Genomic DNA, 1,196 nt, shown 5'->3' with positions numbered 1-1,196 from the left:
GTGAGACGGGCATTTGTCCCATACGCCGAGAGTTGTATACACAGTGCTTTGGTACCGAAACAAAAAAAAACCTGCTACAATTTTTTTTAACTAAAAAATAAAACGCTTTTATCTACTTTTATTAAATGTAGATGAAATCATTCGTCAAGTCACCATTAATTGTTCAGAGCGTGGCCTGCTACTGTTACGTATACGAGACGAAATCGCCATGTCTATGGAGGCATATGAAACACTATACTGCAGTTCGGTGGCATTTGGTATGCGTAAAGCATTGCAGGCACACGAAGAGAAAGAAATTCTGCGCGATCGTGTGAAAACGTTGGAAACCGAAAAGGAATCGCTCGAGGAGATTATCAACGACATGAAGATCAAGCAAGAGCRAGCAGAACGTCGTAATGCAGAACTGCGCGCGTCAGAGGAGAAGAAATATGCGGAAGAGGTTGCATTCCTCAAGAAGACCAACACACAATTAAAGGCTCAACTGGAGGGCATTACAGCGCCAAAGAAGTGAGGTACTGCATTCACTTTTTATATTCGTGCAATATGGAATGGAATTTTATGTAATAATTTTTTGTCTGCGTAATAAAATGTTTATATATTTCTTTATTTTATAGTTAAACTTTCAATAGAATATTTCGCATATTGATAATCCCTTAATGAAACACCAAACCACTAATCGGCCGCTGGCGCGTTAAGATTAGCCGCCGGTGCTTCAACAGCACCAGCTTCATTTTGCGCAGTAACCGTTTCAGTTTCTGTTTGCGTCGCATCCGTTGACGCACTAGCTTGCGCTTCGGGTTCATCTTCCTCTGCATCTTCCACGCTTACTTCATTAACAATTGGTATGGGATCGAATGTAGCAGCAGCTTTTGGCGTCTTTTTAGTTTCCTTTGCCGGCCGTTTTGTAGGTGGTTCGTCATTCTCTGCTGCTTGATTTGTAACCTGTTCAGTTAATTGTGCTATATCACTCTCCTCAACGCTTTCCTGTGGTAGATCTGCATACATTTGCAAGTCCGCATCAGCAGGCAGCTTGTCTTTAAGCTCTTCCATGCGCTTCATATACATTTCGCAGATATTTTCTGCCATTTCTGTCATGTTTTTGACTTCGTAAATGCGTTGCACATCCACTTTTTCGTCGGTTAAACGCTGTGTGGGATAGGTTTCTTCTTGAAGCAGTTGCAGACGCTGGGGGCGTT

General features: G+C 42.2%; 1 protein-coding gene across 1 annotated transcript in view; it reads left to right on the top strand.

Annotated features, from left to right (window-relative positions):
- The window catches only part of LOC108968485 (putative inner dynein arm light chain, axonemal), a gene marked incomplete at its 5' end in the record, with an annotated part of 2,691 nt that extends 2,180 nt beyond the window's left edge, over positions 1-511 (top strand). Inside the window, 2 exons of the mRNA XM_018932547.1 lie at positions 6-51; positions 132-511. Of these exons, the coding sequence (XP_018788092.1) occupies positions 6-51; positions 132-511 (426 nt within the window). The remainder of the gene's footprint in view (positions 1-5; positions 52-131) is intronic.
- Positions 512-1,196: the final 685 nt, after the last annotated feature.

Source organism: Bactrocera latifrons, unplaced genomic scaffold (assembly GCF_001853355.1).
Source record: "Bactrocera latifrons isolate USDA-ARS-PBARC rearing strain unplaced genomic scaffold, ASM185335v1 scaffold_2186, whole genome shotgun sequence".
Classification (NCBI taxonomy): domain Eukaryota; kingdom Metazoa; phylum Arthropoda; class Insecta; order Diptera; family Tephritidae; genus Bactrocera; species Bactrocera latifrons.
The sequence above is the reverse complement of the archived record's forward strand: the minus strand, read 5'-3'. Positions and strand labels throughout refer to the sequence as shown.